Here is a 17,470-nt window from a genome sequence, read left to right as displayed (position 1 = left end):
GAATGCAGAAGTAAGACCACATGCCCGCAACTATCTGAGCTTCGACAAACCTGACAAAAAAACAAGCAATGGGGAAAGGATTTTCTATTCAATAAATGGTGCTGGGATTACTGGCAAGCCATATGCAGAAGACGAAACCAGACCTCCTCCTTACACTATATACAAAAATTAACTCAAGATGGACTAAAGACTTACATGAAAAACCCAAAACTATAAAAACCCTGGAAGACAACTGACTCAATACCATCCTGGGCATAGGATTGGGCAAAGATTTCATGATGAATACACCAAAAGCAATTGCAACAAAGTAAAAACTGACAAATGGGATCATATTAAACTAAAGAGCTTCTGCACAGCAAAGGAAACTATCAACAGACTGGGCAGACAACTTAGAGAGTTGGAGAAAACATTTGCAAACTCTACATCTGACAAAGGTCTAATATCCAGCATCTATAAGGAACTTCAATAAATTTATTAGAAGCAAACAACCCCATTAAAAAGTGGCCAAAGTACATGAACAGACATTTTTCAAAAGAAGACATATATTTGGTCAACAATCATGAAAAAAAGCTCAACATCACAGATCATTAGAGAAATGCAAATCAAAGCCACAGTGAGATAGATACCATTTCACACCAGTCAGAATGGGTATTATTAAAAAGTCAAAAAATAACAGATGCTGATGAGGTTGTGGAGAAACAGGAATGCTTCTACACTGTTGGTGGGAATGTAAATTTGTTCAAGTATTGGGGAAGACAGTGCGGCGATTCCTCAAAGGCCTAAAAACAGAAATACTATTCGACCCAGCAATTCCATTACTGGGTGTGTAACCAAAGGAATAGAAATCATTCTATTATAAAGACACATGCATGCATATGTTCACTGCAGCCCTATTCACAATAGCAAAGACATGGACTCAACCTAAATGCCCATCAACAGTAGACTAGATAAAGAAAATGTGGTACATATACACCATGAAATACTATGCGGCCATAAAAAAAGAATGAGATTATGTCTTTTGCAGGAACAGGGATGAAGCCGGAGGCCATTATCCTTAGCAAACTAATGAAGGAACAGAAAATCAAATAGTGCATGTTCTCACTTATAAATGGGAGCTAAATGATGAGAACACATGGACACATAGAAGGGAAAAACATATACTGGGACCATTCAGAAGGTGGAGAGTGGGAGGAGGGAAAGGATCATTTTATATTTGTTGTTCATTTATTATTTATTTATTAAAAACAACTAATGTGTACTAGTCTTAATACCTGGGTGACAAAATAATCCGTAGAACAAGCCCCCATAACACAAGTTTACCTATATAACAAACCTGTACATGTATTTCTGAACTTAAAATAAAAGTTAAATTAAAAATATTTATAACACACGCACACACACACACACACACACACACACAAAGAAATAGCCTTGAGAAAATGTAGTGAGGGCATTCTGCTATCCTTGCAAGGTAAAAGAAATTTTTTTATTTTTTTATTTTTTACAAACTAGATGTAAACCTTTATTTCACAACTATGTCATTTTCACTTTCTGAAAAGACACGGACCCGGGGACACAGCTGAAAACAGTGGGAGGCCAGATGCCGGCGTCTTCCAGGCGGGAACATAGCCATGATCACTCTAGGGCCGATGTCTCCTGGGGCTCTCAGGCGGCACAAGACAGATGAACCGGTACTGTGCAATCCCAGTTTTACTTAGAGCCACCTCTTTTTTTTGGGGGGGGCATTAGTCCTCATTTCATGCCAGATTTTCACTACAGGCTCCCTGTTCTTCCAAATCAGTTCATGACTGTAAGTAACATATCATATTCCAAAGAGAGCTCCCCAAAGATGTGCTGCATAATCAAAACATTTCCATCCCAGGATCATTCCTGCCATATCTGTGGCATTAATGGATTTTAGGGCATTTCCTGCTGTGAATGTGAACATTGGAAGAAAATAATGGCAAGCCTCCCTTCTGGGATCTTAGTGCGGACAGCTGCGAGGATCATCATGATGGCGCGAGATGCACCAAGTGATGGTCCATATCTTCCTGTGGCAACTTTACACACATAACTGACAAAATTGGAAATAACACCTGCAGATAGGTACACTGCCATGAACTGCTCTTGACCCAGAATGTTCACTATACTGAAGGAGAAGCTCCACAAAACATACGTATTTGCTGCCATGTGAAATAAGGAGAAATGATTGAATGTTGACAGCAACATAGGAGAACAACGGACCTTTGAGGCTGGATTAGATGTGAAATATCTGATCACTGTCCACTGCAGAGAAGGTACTCTCCACAAACAGAATACAAGGACGTTTGCAGCTATGATACCTGAGTCCGCTGGCCATCACTTAGGTTATTCCACCGCTTGTTAATCTCCTTTCTGAAGTCTCCTTCTTTGTGTGGTCTTATGCTATCCAACCAATCAGCTTTTATGCCATCAAAATAACTCTGGACCCTGGATTTCAGTGATTCGTATTGCCAAATAGCAGCTGATCCAAATGCACAGCCTGTAAACCCAACAGTAAAAAAATAAAGGTTTTATGAGGGTCCTTATAGGATAGGGAGAAAGATAAAAGACTGTTTCTTCCACCAGAAGAATCAAAGCACTTCTCTTGTATGCTTCACCACTTGTTGCCGTGTCTGATCTTCGAGGTCCAACCTTACTGGGTTCTTTTCTGAATCCACACTTTTCCTGAATAAAGAAGTTAAACCTGAGTCTGAGCAGCTGCAGAGGGGCTAGAATCGCAGTGAGCTCCTCGCAGCTGCCGCTGCCCACCAGCGGAGCCCACACTGAGCCGCAGCCCCAGCCTCTCTGCGCCCAGCCTCGCCACCCCATTTTCCTGCTAAAAGAAAATTTTAGGACGGGCACGGTGGCTCAAGCCTGTAATCCCAGTACTTTGAGAGGCCAAGGCGGGTGGATCACCTAAGGTCGGGAGTTTGAGACCAGCCTGACCAACATGGAGAAACCCCATCTCTATGAAAATACAAAATTAGCAGGGCTTGGTGCTGCATGCCTGCAATCCCAGCTACTGGGGAGGCTGAGGCAGGAGAATCGTTAGAACCAGGGAGGTGGAGATTGCAGCGAGCTGAGATGGTGCCATTGCACTCCAGCCTGGGAAACAAGAGTGAAACTCCGTCTCAAAAAAAAAAAAAAAAAATTTAGTACCTTCATTCGATATCCCAGGGATTGTATTGTTTTACTCCAGCAAAAAGAGTTCTGGAAACACTGCCATCAGTGGAGCCACCGCCTAAGGAAACTTACAATAATTGATCATCCTCCAAAATTCATCCATCTTTTGTACACAGTTCGTATTAATTTGCTGTTACTGACATAGCAAAATGTCAGTCCACTGACTGGTGGCTTAAACAATATTAATTTATTTTCTCAAAGTTCTGGTGGCTGCAAGTCCAAGATCAAGGTGTCAGCAGGTTTGGTTCCTCTGAGTCCTCTCTCCTTGGCTTGCAGTTGGCCACTTTTTCCCATGCCCTCACATGGTCTTTCCTCTGTATATGTACTTTCCTGGTGTCCCTTTGTGTGTCCAAATTCCCCCTCTTTACAAAGACACTACTCAGATTGGATTAGGGCCCATTTTAATGGCCTCATTTTAACTTAATCCCCTCCTTAAAGGCCCTGTCTCCAAAAACAGTCATATTCTAAGGCACTAGGGGTTAGGGGTTCAACATATAAATTTTAGGGGGACACAGTGCCACAATGTAGCCCATAATAGAGGTCAGACAGGTAAGATACATGTAGTTGTGATGGAAACCAACTCTGGATCCTTCAAGTCTTTGATCCTGTACTAATTGCAGCAGTCATTCCAAGGGTGTGGTATTGCTGTGCTTTTCTGTTTTGGTGGATTTCTGTTTTGGTGGATTTTCTGAGACTTTTCCTACTTAAAAGTCTCAGCTCCATGAGTTAGGAAACTAATATGGTAATGCTGCTAGATGCATTCTATATTTCTATCAATTTTGCTTTCAGAAATGGGGGGCATATAGAGTGAATGTGTGTGGGAGAAAGAGAAAGAAAGAGAGATAGAAGGAAGGAAGAGAGATTTTTAGCATTTAATTACATTTAAATGTAACTGTAATTTTAAATTAAATTTTTTGAGTTTAATTTTTTTCAAATTAAAAAGTTTAATGTTTTTCATTTTTAATTTTAAAATTTAATTATAATTTTGGAGTGAATGGTTTTATATAATTTGTTGATCTCTCTCAACATTGGGCAATCAATACTTATATCTGTGTTAAGTAGCATTTTATAATTTATATAACATATTTTTCATCTTAAAAATAATTACGGTCAAAGACTTTGTAAAATAGTTTTTTTAAAACAATTTTGTGGCTGGGCGTGGTGGTTCATGCCTGTAATCCCAGCACTTTGGAAGGCTGAGGTGTGTGGACCACGAGGTCAGGAGATCGAGACCATCCTGGCTAACAAAGTGAAATCCTGTCTCTACTAAAAATACAAAAAATAAGCCGGGCGTGTGGCGGGCGCCTGTAGTCCCAGCTACTTGGGAGGCTGAGGAGGCAGGAGAATGGTGTGAACTCGGGAAGCGGAGCTTGCCGTGAGCCGAGATCGCGCCACTGTACTCCAGCCTGGGCGACAGAGCGAGACTCCATCTGGAAAAAAAGAAAAAAAAATTTGTTTTGGAGTTATCAAAAAGATTCACATTTTTTAAAATCCAAAAATTATAGGAAAGAACCAGGTTCAGTAAACCCATTTTCAACAGGTAATAAAAATAAAAAGGAGACACTAATGCTGTTAGGATTTTGAGATGCAAAATGCAGAAGTCAGGTTCAGGGTGGCTTTGTCTTTATTAGTCAGAATTTGCATCTAGGAAAAGTTTCACATGATTAAATCAAGAGATGCAATACACTCAGGCTTTTCATGAAATTGACATCATTATTACAAATGGTGCTCATTTGAGGCAACTGTGACATTATGCAATGAGAAACATCTGTCCCCTTCCCTCTCAGGTCCCCATGATGGCCTAGGTTCATGATTATAGCCACCTTTAGGACTAAATACACAAAAGCCTTACTCTATATCTGCCCCTTTGACTTTAACATAGTTCTCAAAAAGAAGTGCAATAAACTTTTATTCTTTCTTGATTAGATGGAGTTACAATTGCCAAAATAAAAATCCAAGGTCCAATTTTGGTTTTAAAACTAGAAAAGGAAAAAATGTTATTATCAATAATGACTTTGGGAAGAATTATTTAACACACAGTGAGGGTGAGTTCTTTTGGAAACAACTGTATTCTATGTTTATACATATTTATATATAAAAGGTGTCCTCATTGGGGGAGGGGGGTGCTGATGCCACCAAGTTCCTTTGAAGCCTTTTCTCCCCCACTGTCAATGCCCGAGGGGAAGGAGTCTTCAATGGCAGCTCAATCTAGCTCTTGCGTTTAGACTTGGATCTCATTCCAATTTAGGCTTTTCTTTCTCTTCTTCCATACCTAGAAATACAGGCAAAGTGTTTTATTTGAGCATCAGATTAAACTATGAGCAGTTCGTTTAATCTGGTTTGCTAACACTAGTCACACATCCACTCATCTGCCCTCACTTCTCCCATTCACCCTCCTGACACACCCCCCTTTCCCTCCTACCTAAGAAGGAAAGCCACGCACAACTTTCTCCAGAAACATCCTCAGTGACCTCTCTTCCCCACCCTTTCCACAGAATCAGGACACAGCATCTCTGGGACACACCCAGCTCCTATGGCCTCTGGGAGACAAGGCTGCAAGTTGATTCATGACTTGCTGAGTTTGCATGGAAATCCCAGCTAGATTGCTTTTTAAACCAGCTTCTGGCAACATGAGGTGTGCAACTCATGAGTTTCAAACAGACTTCATTTATTTTTACTTTAGTCCTGTCCCTTCTTAAGGCAAGGACTTTGGATTTTAAAAAGCCATGCTTTTTTTTTTCTTGTTTTCTTTTTAAAGTTCATAGAGAGTTTATTAGCCACAAGAACTGTTTATTTCCATACTCATGAATCTTAAACTGCAATTCTCTCTCTATTCAACCCAATCCTGGTAGAATCATGTTTTTCTTCCTGAAGGACTTGTATGTACTGGACCAGTAAGACCCTTTGCCTATTGTCTGTAGAGAATAGTCAATGATGTTTCATGTTCCTGAAGATGAAAATGTTCATCATTTTTAGGAATTATAGTTAAATCTGGCAAGTGCTTCTTTCTTTTTTCTTTTTCTTGTACCTAAACATTTTTTGAATCATACCAAATTCTCAGTTTCTTTGTTTCAATAGTAAAAATGAAACAAAATAACTTAAAATACCACTTTGAAGGTTTTGTTAGTATTCTTTCATAAATTGCAAGCTTTCTGAGGGTAAGGCCCTTCCCTATTTTGTTCCCCAGCACCTAACATAGTGTGTGTGTCTCATTGCAGGAGCTCAATTAATCTTTGTTGAATAAAATTAATAAGCAATGAACACAGAGAAGACCTCAGAAGCCTGGACTAGTGGAAAGCAGTAGAACAAAATATGGGACTCCACAATATGAAAATTATAAAATTTAACCCCAGAGGGTCATAATGTTAGGGCTTACAATAGGAAGGACTCCCCCACCACATAACCCCAGCTCCTGGTATATGTTTTGTGCTGTCAGAGTAGTGGTGGTGGAATGTGGGTAACGTGCTCTTAACGAATGTCCCCAGATGGTCTTTTATGTTTGGTTTTCATGGCTAAGGAACTGGCAGAGATCTGGAGCACTTTTTCCAAAGTCCTTCTCAGAAATCCTATGAAGGAAAACTTCAAATTGAGGAGTAAGGACATCTGACGGGAGGAGGAACAGGTTTGAAGGCAAGAAGGTACAACACGCCTTCGTTGTTGGGTAACCACGGAAAGAAGAAAACAGCACAGATTCAGCTCAAACAGCACATGTGTCTTGAACCTCAGCTCTGTCCATATTCCCTCTCCTGTGGAGAAGCTATCAGGGGCTAAGAGCAGTTTGCTTTTCTTTTTAAAGTCTGTTTTTTCCAAAGCGTTCTCCTGCAGATGGGTTGACTTGGCAGCAGTGCTGGAATCTTCAAAAGCGCGGGTGGAGAACGGGGGTGGGGGGTGGTATTCATTGACCGAGAGGGAAAATGGCTTCCCACCTACTTTAGTTTGGCAGCTGTGAGGTACAGAGAAAAAATTAGACAGCTGTAAATAATGTTTGCAAGAACCAGAGATAAAATTTCCACGCAAAGGGCAGGAAGAAACCTATCGCAAAGCGGAGGCAGGATATACTTTTGGGACCAGAGGGGACAAGACTGCTGGGCCCTGAGGGAGTCAGTCACATGCCCTTCCTGCAGGCCGGTGGAGGGCTCCACCAGGAGGCAGTGCTGGGACATCGCTAGACCTGGATGGGCCTGGGCGGAAATGACCTGCACGGGTAGCTGGAGGAGAAGAGGTGCAGGTTTCTGCGCACATAGACCTCTCCTGTCTCCCCGCTTGCCTACTTTCTCTGTCCTCACACCAACCTTTTGGTTTTGAAAAGACTCATTTCTGGTCTTACAAAATGTAGCTTTAATAAGACTGGTCAGATATACCAAAATTGGGATAAAGTCTTAGCTTAAGTAAAGAAATATTTCAGCTGTGAATTGTGTCTCCCCCTCACCCCGCCAAACTGCTACATCGAAGTGCTTAACCCTCAGTACCTCAGATTGGGAGAGAATGCCAAGGGTGTGGCTGGACAGCCATGTGCTAACGAAATTAGGTACGTGACTCACGGATCCAATCAGCCTCCACAGTAGATGCCAGAAATAGAGAGATGGTTATCTGAAAAAGATCCGCGGAGTGCCCTCTTGTCTGACTGCTTGGAACCCCGTGACTTTCATGGGAGGCCAATAAGGTTTTTGAGAATTTTATACCAGCAGAAACATTGACAGCATGGACTGAAAGGGACAGAGACAGGATGAAATGAAGGACCAATGGCTTCAAAGATGGTTCAGTGACTGGCTCCTCCTTGGTTGTAGAGGGTGGAACTATTGCCCAGGGCTGTGGGGGTGGGGCTCCCGTGACCCTGCGCCTGGAAGGCAGGGCTATGCATCCCCTCCCCTGTGAGCCCTGAGGACAGAGCATCTAGCCAAAGAGGATTATTTTCAAGCCTTAAAATGGAACGGAATTTCCCCCGCTAGCTTCAGACTTGCTTGGGAACCATGATTCTTTTTTTTTCCCCTGCAACTTCTCCCTTACAGAATGGGAATGTATATTCTATGCCTGTCCCACTATTCTGTTTTGGAAGCAGATAACTTTTTGTCTGGTTTCCCAGGTTCACACACAGCTAGAGAACAATTTTGCTTCAGGATGACTCATACCCTGAGTCTTACGCATACCCAATTTTATGATATTTAAGATGAGATTTTGGACTTGAGAGTTGATGTCTGAAAGACGTTTGGGGTTGTTGGGATGGAATATTTTCATTGGGTGAAGGACATGTATTCTGGTGGGGAGAGAGTGAAGTATTATGAGCTGAACTGTGTCCCCCGCTTCCAAATTCATATGTTGAAATCCTAACCCCCAGGATGTGGTTTTAAAGTCAGAATGTGACTTTACTTGGAGATAAAGTATTTACAAATGAGGTTATCAGGGTGGGCCCTAATCAAATACAACTGGTATCCTTATACAAAGGGGAAATTTGGAGACTGGACTGAACATCAGTTAGAAGGCACTGGCTCTGCCATCACCTATTCTGGAGGGTCACTTAAGATTTTGGGGCCTCAGTTACTTTTGGTAAAAGGAAAGGGTTGGTTTCGATGATTTCCAATCTCTCTTTCAGCAGTAAGATTCTGCAATAATGTGATTTTTATCTTGAAGTTGTAGCTAACATAAGTTACCCAAGTAGACAGAGTTGAGCTATTAAAAACCATTATGGAAAAAGGAGGGTGGCTCCAATGCAATCTTCCTTCTTCTTGGGGGATTGTACAGTAACTGATGTGAAATAATCAGGATTGTAGTACTGTACTCCCATGTCCTCAATTCATCCTAACACATTGCTTTTAGTGAGTAGTTTTTGACTCAACAGCTAACAGAATCAGGCAGCTAATGTGACTGAGTAAAGTGGCCAGGTGAGAACGAGGGAAAGTTAGTCATCTAAAGCGGATAACTGATACTCAATTCTTTTTTCTTTTCTGTTTTTTTTTTTTTTTTTTTTTGAGACAGTTTCTCTCTGTGGCTCAGGATGGAGTGTGGTGGCATGATCTTGGCTCACTGCAACCTCTGCCTCTAGGTTGAAGCGATTCTCATGCCTTAGCCTCCCAAGTAGCTGAGATTACAGGCGTGTATGCCCGGCTCATTTTTGTATGTTTAGTAGAGATGGAGTTTCGCAATGTTGGCCAGACTGGTCTTGAACTCCTGGCCTCAAGTGATCCGCCCACCTTAGCCTCCCAAAGTTCTGGGATTACAGGTGTAAGCCACTGTGCCTGGCCAAGGGATAACTGATACTCTATTCTAAACCATTGTCACCAGAAGAGAACAGTGGGCTCTGTGTTTCCAGATCTTAAAATATTTCCTAAGAAGCTGAAAATCTGGCCTTTATGTGAAATCTCCCTTTTTTTTTTTTTTTTGAGACGGAGTCTTGCTCTGTTGCCAGGCTGGGGTGCAGTGGCACAATCTCAGCTCACTGCAACCTCTGCCTCCTGGGTTCAAGCAATTCTCCTGCCTCAGCCTCCCAAGTAGCTGGGACTACAGGCACACGCCACCATGCCTGGCTAATTTTTGTATTTTTAGTAGAGATGGGATTTCACCATGTTGGCCAGGATGGTCTCGATCTCTTGACCTCGTGATCCACCTGCCTCAGTCTCCCAAAGTGCCAGGATTACAGGCATGAGCCACTGTGCCCAGCCGAAATCACCCAATTTAAAAATACTGATTCAAAAACAAAAATTCCACGATGTAGGCCTAACAGAACTTGTTAGGCAGAAGTTGGGGGAAGCCATCAGTTTGTGACCCCTCTTGTAAATGAGGACGATACTTACTTGGCACAAAACATCTGTCTCTGTGGAACTAACTAGATGGTCCTAGGTACATAAACTTAATTTTCATATCTAAAATGAATTTTTAAAAAAGTTAGTCAATCCTTATGTTACTTAAGAGAATGGCATAAATTAAACAAATCATTCAAAAAACCTTAATTTCATTATTCATTTTTAACTCCTCATTCAAAGCTGCTAAAAAGCAGTATTCTATTAATGTAGAGTGGATATTTCTCTCTAGTGGTTTTCAGGTCATCCTCTCATAGAAGTAGTAGAACTGTGGCCAGATGACTGTCAAGTCAATCAAGTCAAGTGTAAGCAGGTACTTAAGTACTTCCTGAATAACATATATTGGACACATTCGTTTAAGTTTAAATACAGCCTTTCTCTCAAGAAGCTGAGAAAGGTTTATATTTTGTTCTCAAAATATTTTTGTCAAGTAACTAAATACTTCTGTAAATTAATGGAGAAAGATCATTATTTCCATTGAACAGGTGGAATATTATTAAAAGATTAGTGTCTGGTTCCCCAAGCTGTGGCCTGAACACCTGAACAGAATTAAAAATGTTGGTACTTTTTCTAATAGAACATTGATTAAAATCAAAAGCTGATGAGAAAAGAAACCCTCAAATTCCTCTGCGCCATTTAACATTGGCTAATACCCTGACACATACAATCTTAGAGGACCCACACACACAAAAGTCTGATTCATTAACCACGCACAGTAACCATGCACTCACTGTGCTTTATTTGTCTGATTCGATTGAGCTCCTGGTAGGGTTTCTGGCACAAAGCAGGGTGCTCAATGTCTGTGTCACAGAGTCCATTTACTGGGGATGTCTAGAATGCTGTGATTGTGTCAGAGGAAAGAGCCAGGGCTTCCTAAAATCTCCAAACCATCTTGCCTTTGGATGTATTTTCATGCAGGACTCAATCACTACATGTCTGTTCTGGCACTTTTTCCACCTTTCAATTTTTATGTTATTTTACATACACTTTGGACAGGTTTTGCACAGCTTGGATAAGATTACGTGCCTTGCCAAGATGGAGGATCTACCGTAAATGGAAACAAAAGAGAAATCAAATCGCAGGTTAAAAGAGTTTTTCCAGCCACGAAGTATTATCTTTTACTGCGTGTAGCTCTTTGCCACTATCAGACTTTCCATATGACAGCCACTGGTGAGTCAAGGTGGCCGGAGCATCGCACACTGCTTAGATAGAGCTCTAGCAGAATGGTAGTGAGACCTCTCCCAGGTGACTGCACTCACATAGAAAGTGGAGATCTGGGTGACTTTAAAGAAGACTGGTTACATTTAATAATGTATCTATTTAATTTGAGGTCCCTTTAGCTAACTAAGGCAGCATTGTGTTGTTAATGAGGACAAATTTCCCTAATATATATTTTTTGCTAACACTACATTTTTCCCTATAAAATTTTATAGACATGCCTCTTTCCTCTTTAGATTTGGACGTTTTACTAGCTAATAAGACCAAGTGACTAGTAAACCTTTCAGGTAACTGTCAGCAGCTCTTAAACTCATATTGTAGTTTTAAAAATGGAGCTCTTTATAGGAGATCCTATGTGAAGGCTAAAAGAAGAGGCTACAGTGGAATTTTCCCTCAGTCTCTGCATAGACTGTTGCCGGCAGTAATTCTCTTGTTTTATGTTCCCTCAGACAATACTTACTTTTCTGTGTATCCCAGATATAGCTGTTCAGAACTTCTCCCAGCAGGTACAGGAAGTTCATTAGGATGGTTGTAGACCCAAAGAAGATGATTCTGGCTCCTGGGCCAATGTGTTCCAGGAAAGGGTACACCCACATGCCAGTTACATGATGCACCCAGCACACCCTGCAAAAGAATTGGAAAGGAGACTAGGACAGGAGTCACTCTTATGGCAGGCATCAAAGCTGCTATGATGCAAATATATACTCCCTCACTCTCCCCATGCTTCAGCATTTGCCAGTCTCAAGTTCGCTTCTGATACTCAGGAGCTACTGGAAACTTGGTTGTTGTTTATTTTCTTTTACTTTTTATTCTGAAATAATTTTAGACTCACAGAAGAAGCACAACACACTCAGCTTCCCCTCATGTTAACATCTTGTATAGTCCTGGGACAATTAACTAAAATTAAAAAATTAACATTGATATGACAGTACTAAATTATAGGCTTTATTCAGAATTTCCCAGTATTCCTGTGAATGTCCTTTCTCTGTTCCAGGATCCAATCCAGGACCCCATGTGGTCTTCAGTCTTCACATCTCCACAGTCTCATACTGTGGCAGTTTCTCAGTCTCTCCTTGTCTTTGATGATATTTGAAGGGTATTTGAAATGGTTGACTTTATTAACACTGTTAAACAATCTGGTCACGTATTTGAAATGGTTGACTTTATTAACAGTGTTCAACAATCTTTTAAATCTCTTCTTTACAGGATGAGACAATATGGCATTGGGCAACCACAGGAGAATAAGACCTAGGTGAGTATGTGCCAGATACCTTGCCATATGGCCTTCCAACTAGACACCAACATTCATGCCATATGCTGGCACAACCATGCATACCCTAGCAGGTACCAGCTTCCCACTCCTCTGATCTTCAGATGTGACATTGATTTCATTTTTTTTCCTATTTTACATACTTACTTAATCATTCTCTTTGTGTTCCAGAAATATTTTTGACTCAGTGGGAATAGTAGCATCATGAATTGCCACTGCTTTCAAAAGTTTAGTTAGAATATCGGCTCCATTGGCTTGGTCCTGACATGACTGCTTACAGCTGTTTTCCAAACAATCTTGAGTACATTCCTTTATAAACTGTTGGCAATTGTGAAGACTAAATAAAATACAGATAACTCTATTGCATTGGGAATAAAGATGACTTTTCATACTTATGTGCTCTGAGGTCATTTTCCTTATCCTTGGCTTCACTCTAAGTAGTTTATCTATATATAAACATTAGTGGCAGGGTGCAGTGGCTCACACCTGTAATCTCAGCACTTTGGGAGGCTGAGGAGGGTGGGTCACCTGAGGTCAGGAGTTCAGGAGTTCAAGACCAGCCTGGCCAACATGGCGAAACACCATCTCTATTAAAAATACAAAAATTCGCTGGGCGTGGTGGTGCGCGCCTGTAATCCCAGCTACTTGGGAGGCTGAGGCACAAGCATCACTTGACCCTGGGAGGCAGAGGTTGCAGTGAGCTGAGATCACACTACTGCACTCCAGCCTGGGCGACAAAGTGAGACTTGGTGTCAAAATAATAATAATAATAATAATAAACATTACCTACACATGTACCTCATTTTTGGCAGGAAACCTGGGGATCTATACCTGAGAACCTGCATTATCAATGAGGGTAATATCCCCACTCCTCTTGCAGGTGAAAATTCATTCTGGGGTTGGGGTGGTGAAACAATTTTACACTTTTTATGTAGAAAGCACAGATACACACACACATATACACACACACACACATATACATACACACAGATGTACACATATGTATATAGAAACACATGAATAGGTGAACAATCAAATGTGGCATATGCATGCAATGGAATATTACTCAGCCATAAAGAAGAGTAAAATGTTGATACAAGCTACAACATGGATGGACCTTGAAAACATTATGCTAAGCAAAATAAGCCAGACACAGGTCACATATTGTGTGTGATTCCACTTATATGAGGTACCTAGAATAGGCAATTTCATAGAGACAGAAAGCATGGTATCTATCAGTTACCAGGGGCTCGGGGGAGTGGAGAACAGGGAGTTATTGTTTAATGGGAACAGAGTTTATGTGGGGGATGATGAGAAAATTTTGGGTATAGATACTGGTGATGGTTACACAATGTTGTAAATACATTTAAGGACATTAAATAGTATACTTGCAAATAGCTAAAATGATAAATATTATGTTATGTATATTTTAGCACAATAAAAAATGTTCCTGTGGTGGAAATTAGGGAAAAAAACCATGTCTACAAAGGTTCCTTGGTAGAGGGAAGTCGTAATGAAAGAAAGATTGAGGAGCAATCTTACAGCAAAGAGGCATTCTCTAGGTCCGTCCAGGTCAACCTGAATCACTGTCCAAACGAAAATATTTGTATCAAAAAAAGAGGCCATGTTAGTCCAAAGATTCTGTTAGAAAAGCTGAAGCAGTTGTGAGAATCAGCAGAAATTAAACGGTTAGAACTACCCTGTGGGATTCTGAGATATCATATTGTTTGTCTATAAATTAGAAGCAGTTTCATCATTCTGACATTGTCTTAAATAACGTAAGGAAGGTGCTGTGTACCCATCAAGTGGTTTATTAATTTCCATGGAGAGAATACGCAATATTCCCCCAATTTAATACCATTAAGCTGTAATTGATGTTGCAAATCAACTTATAAAATTTTAATCAGTCTATGCTACAGGGTGTTTGCACTGGAGCAGCCGGATGGATCTGGATTAAATGTGAGTCAGGCCATGCCACTATTCTGCTCAAAACTTGCTTCCTCTCCTACTCAGAGTAAAAGCCAGAGTCCCTAGATGGTTCTTCAAGGCCCTACCCAGCAGTTTTCTGATTTAATTTCCTGTTATTCTCCCCATCGTTCCCAGCCACTCCAGTCCATCAACTCCTCGGTGTTCCTCAAGCACTCTAAACTCTCTCTGTCTCTGGGTTTTTGTATTTTTCCCCTGCCCGGAACAATACTCCTCACCACCCCCACAGCACCCCCTTGGGCTCCCTTGTGTCCTTCGGGTTTTCACTCAAGTGTCACCTTTCCAGTGATGTCTTCCCTGGCCACTGTATCTAAAAATTGCAACCTCTACCCTCAAACTCTCTATTCTCTCTCCCTTTATTTTTTCTCCCAGCCATATAATATACTTTACTTATTTTTATTTGTCTGTTTATTGTCTATTCAATGAGCAAAGGAATTTTGTCCAATTATGTTCATTGCTGTATTCTGTGGTTCTTGGAGCAGTATCTGGCAGAGTATGCACTCAATAACTATTTGTTGAATTAATAATCTAATGAAGGAATATAAACAGCAACATCTGTTTATTGAGCCATTACTATATGGCAGACACTTCACCAATAACTTACGAATTTTTTTAAATCTCAAAAAAATCCCTAAAATCCTTACGCTTTCTGTCACTATATTTAATTTAAGTCAGGAGTAGGGAAACCTTTTCTGTAAAGAACCAGATAGTAAATATTCCCATATGGTCTTGATCACAACTACTCAACTCCACCATTGTAGTGCAAAAGCAGCCATAGACAATATGTAAACGAGTGTGGATGTGTTCCAATAAAACTTTATTTATAGACACTGAAATTTGAATTTGATGTAATTTTCACATCATGAAATATTCATCTTTTGATTTTTTTCAACTATTTAAAAATGTGAAAACCATTCTTAGCTTTTGAGTCATAAAACAAACAAACAAACAAACAAAAATCCAGGTGGTGGGCTGGATTTGGCACACCGGCTGTCATCTGCTGACTACTTGTTTAAGTAGTTCTTTGTATTTCACAAAGTTCCTTCAGCACACAATGTCATCTAGTCTTCTCAGCAATTCTAGATATAGCATGGCATTCTCATTGTACTATTGTATGAATCAGAGCTTATAGGGTATAAATGAGACTATGTCAGAGCTGCCAATGTGATGTGAAATTCTCAGGTTTGCAACCTACGAGGCAGAGAAGCAGACAGCTCTTCTGAGTGTGGTGCCTATAAACATGAGATGCAATCTCCTTTACTTTGTACAACCTCCCTATTAGGTATGCTTATTCTCTTTAAACAGATAAAGAAACTGAGATCAGACTAAAGAACTTATCATAAAACTGGCAAAGCTGGGAAAGAAGTGCACATCTGATTTCTTTTTTGCTGCATGGACTTGCTTCCCTAAACGAGGCATTCAATATTGTCTCCAAAATGGAATTGAGCGTTTCTTGTTTGGTTTGGTTTGGTTTTCTTAACTTGGTAGGTCATCAAACCATCTCAGATAAAGAAATCCTGTTATTTGGGGTTTCACCTGGATCAGTGTGAATGATGCATCCACTTGTCTTAACAAGTTGTGCTTTCACCATTTGTTTCCTTGATTTTTATCAGGGCTCAATTCTCTGCACAAAGATGACTCATGGCCTTGCCCATCTATCTGGAGAGTGCTTAGTTCTTGGATGACTTTTAATTTCTCTCCTTCTAAGGTCTTCTTGTCTTAGTGATCAAATAACGTATGCTTATGGTCATGGTACCAATTTTAATTTTAGCTTAAGAAATCAATAACCATGATATGTGTGCATACATATATATGCACATATTAGTATAATAAGATTTTTGGATTGTCTGTTTTATTAAATGTACCTCCGATTGCATTCGCGTTTATGTACAATTAAAAAAATAACATTTATTCATGCCTCCTGAGTGCTTTGTTACTCACAAATGATAAAAGGAAATGGCTTATATGAATGAATTAAATTACACATGTACCTTGAAACTGTGTACATCTATAATGCACCGATGAAAAAAAGTAAATGAGGCAGAGCTAATTCCTGTCCTCATGGAGTACAGTGTAATGAGAAATACAGATAATTAACAATTACAAGTGTAGTCAGAATTAAGAAAGGGTAAGTGTAGGTGTGCCATGGGTACACGGGGATTATTCCCCAACTTTTTTTAAACTTGCCTTTAGTCTTTTTTTCTCTCGTGTATTTAACTTTCTTTCAAACCAATGTTTTTCATAGCTGATGAATATGTTCAGATGCCTTTCATTAAAGCACAACCAAAAGTTTCCAAATATTTCACAAGTACTACTCATGTCTCTCCTCTTCAAAAGCAAACTTCTCCGATAAGTGGTCCAGATTCACTGACGCCATATCTGTACATTGTACTCACTTTCACCCACAGCAGTCTGGCATCTCTTCTTGCTCTTCGATCAAAAGATACTGGCTTCTTTGACATCAGTTTCTCCCGGTTTTCCTCCTACCACTTGGCTGTTCCTTTTCCCTTTGTCAGTGCACCCTTCACTACCCTACCACTAATTTTTGGATTTGCTTAAATCTTGGTTTCCAAACTGTTTTCTCTTATGCATTCTCAGTTGATGAGTTCATTCATGGCTATGGCATCATGTTCACTACTTATACACAGGTATTTTACAAACCTATATCCTAACCCAGTTCTCTCCTCTATTCTAGGCAGTTTATCAAACTGTTCTTAAGACATCTCATTTTGCCCATCTTAAAGATACCTCAAACTCAATATATCTAAAGACAAAATCATGTTCTTTCCCCAAACCTCCAGTATTTCTTATTTCTGCAAATAGTACTATCATTCATTCAGTTTTGTAACTCAAACATTGCAAGTCATCTTTGATACTTCCCTCTCTTTCATCGCATTTAGTTAATCCATTCTTTTTTTTTTTTTTTACAATTTTATAACTTTATTTGATGTATTTGACAATCAGCAGTTAGTTCTCATCCGCATTGACTGTCTGCAGA

At 40.2% G+C, this 17,470-nt stretch overlaps 1 protein-coding gene across 11 annotated transcripts in view; it reads right to left on the bottom strand.

Annotated features, from left to right (window-relative positions):
• Positions 1–1,464: 1,464 nt before the first annotated feature.
• Positions 1,465–17,470, bottom strand: part of AIG1 (androgen induced 1) — a 290,545-nt gene continuing 274,539 nt past the window's right edge. For 6 of the 11 annotated variants that reach the window (XM_054558246.2, XM_054558242.2, XM_054558247.2 and 3 more), the window contains 2 exons: positions 11,677–11,840; positions 4,811–5,476 (listed from right to left, as the gene is read on the bottom strand). In XM_054558246.2, the coding sequence (XP_054414221.1) occupies positions 5,439–5,476; positions 11,677–11,840 (202 nt within the window). In that variant the 3' untranslated portion in view covers positions 4,811–5,438. Of the gene's footprint in view, positions 2,522–4,810; positions 5,477–9,810; positions 10,062–11,676; positions 11,841–17,470 lie in introns of those variants that run through there. The other 5 variants (XM_054558241.2, XM_054558240.2, XM_054558239.2 and 2 more) reach the window with 2 other exon arrangements.

Source organism: Pongo abelii, chromosome 5 (assembly GCF_028885655.2).
Source record: "Pongo abelii isolate AG06213 chromosome 5, NHGRI_mPonAbe1-v2.0_pri, whole genome shotgun sequence".
NCBI classification, from domain to species: Eukaryota; Metazoa; Chordata; class Mammalia; order Primates; family Hominidae; genus Pongo; species Pongo abelii.
This window is presented reverse-complemented; position numbering and strand designations above follow the sequence as displayed.